Below are 1,716 nucleotides of genomic sequence, written 5' to 3'. Positions count from 1 at the left end.
TGTTAGCCAGGATGGTCTCGATCTCCTGACCTCGTGATCCGCCCGCCTCGGCCTCCCAAAGTGCTGGGATTACAGGCGTGAGCCACCGCGCCCGCCGCCAGTGTTACATTCTTTGGGTGTATCACTGTCATTTCACAGCTTTCAAATACTTCCATCTCCTATGCATTATCGATGAAAAACTAAGTTTTCATCTTAGAACGGAGCTGACCGACTATTAGAAGCGTGGAACCCAGGCTTGCCTTGTCGTCGGGAATGAGCACTAGAGGCACCTGCACGCAGGTGGAGGAGGGCAGCTGGCGGAGTGAGAGGGCGAGGCTAGGAGGCCCCCGGGATGGAACCTGTCTCTTCTTTGGACACTGTGGAATTTCCATAAGCTGCTGGACACAACCGCTGGGTACCAGGTATGAGTGGCAACATTTGGCAATTCCATTAACTGAAAAGAACGACCGGGAAACGGTGAGGCGGGGAGGCGAAGACGAGACCGGTTGCCCACCACTCCTTCTGAGGACCTGCTGAAAGAATCTGAACTCACCACGCCTTCGCGTCCGCAAGAGAAAGGTCCGGCTGCCACGCCCCCGCGACCGCTGTCGCCCTGGGGAAAACATGAGAAACACCCGGCACCGCCAGGTTCCAGAGACCTTCGCAAAGGAAGGGGTAAATAAAAACCATGGCCCCAGAACTAGTAGTTCTCAAAGGGACGAAACCCGAGGCTCCCCCAACCTAGCCCGTGTTCACTCCAACTTACCCATTAATGTGGCACTCTCCGATGCCCTGATTTCCCAGTCCCCAGCGGCGACGTGTGTGGCGGGTAACAGAAGGGCCGCCACTCCGCCCCTGGCGTGAAGCCTAGCGACCCAGTTTGCAATCCAAGATGGCGGCCACCTGCGCCCCTTCTCCGAGACCCCGAGGCTCGGCTCCCAGAAGCCCTTGCACTCGACGCGGCGGCGGCGGCGGCGGCGGCGGCGGCGGCGGCGGCGAAGGAGTGGTGGCCGCACATCCTAGCAGTGGGGCGTAGAGAAAGTGCGCGCCTCCGCCCCACCCACCGAAGGAGGAGCCTGTGCCTGCGACAACCCCTAGATTTTAGCTGCGCTTGCGGTGGCCAGGCTGTGGGTACTCTGCAGCCCCTAGACCTCCGTGCGTGCAAAGGGACAACCCCCTCATTCATTTATTCTTCACGCGTGCGTGCATGCATACATTCTTAAGGATATAAACTGCGTCAAGTACCATTTTAGATTAATTATTGGGGCTACAACATTGCAAAAAAGATGGTAAAAATCGCAGCCTTGTTGAGTGTACAGAGAGGCTCACGTTTTCTTCAGCATCATTAACTTCCTTTTATATGCTCTGCTCGTTTTGTTTCAAGCTTTTTAATTTGTCATTTATAATTTTATATTCTATAACATCTGTGGGTTTTTGTTGTTTGTTTGTTTGTGTTTGAGACGGAGCCTCGCTCTGTCACCAGGCTGGAGTGCAGTGGCATGATCTTGTGATCTCGGCTCACTGCAGCCTCCGCCTCCCAGGTTCGAGCGATTCTCCTGCCTCAGCCTCCCAAGTAGCTGGGACTACAGGCACGCACCACCACGTCCAGCTAATTTTTGTATTTTTAGTAGAGACCAGGTTTCACTGTGTTGGCCAGGATGGTCTTGATCTCTTGACCTCCTGATCCGCCCGCCTCGGCCTCCCAAAGTGTTGGAATTACAGGCATGAGCCACCACA

At 55.2% G+C, this 1,716-nt stretch overlaps 1 protein-coding gene across 2 annotated transcripts in view; it reads right to left on the bottom strand.

Moving 5' to 3' along the window:
- Window positions 1-1,006, bottom strand: part of KPNA5 (karyopherin alpha 5 (importin alpha 6)) — a 52,560-nt gene extending 51,554 nt beyond the window's left edge. Inside the window, exons 1-2 of one of the 2 annotated variants that reach the window (XM_012002339.1) lie at window positions 746-1,006; window positions 533-592 (exon numbers count right to left, since the gene is read on the bottom strand). In XM_012002339.1, the coding sequence (XP_011857729.1) occupies window positions 533-592; window positions 746-749 (64 nt within the window). In that variant the 5' untranslated portion in view covers window positions 750-1,006. The remainder of the gene's footprint in view (window positions 1-532; window positions 593-745) is intronic. The other variant, XM_012002340.1, reaches the window with a different exon arrangement.
- Between the last annotated feature and the right edge of the window lie 710 nt (window positions 1,007-1,716).

The sequence above is a fragment of the Mandrillus leucophaeus genome, unplaced genomic scaffold (assembly GCF_000951045.1).
Source record: "Mandrillus leucophaeus isolate KB7577 unplaced genomic scaffold, Mleu.le_1.0 Scaffold683, whole genome shotgun sequence".
In the NCBI taxonomy this organism is placed as follows: Eukaryota; Metazoa; Chordata; class Mammalia; order Primates; family Cercopithecidae; genus Mandrillus; species Mandrillus leucophaeus.
The sequence above is the reverse complement of the archived record's forward strand: the minus strand, read 5'-3'. Positions and strand labels throughout refer to the sequence as shown.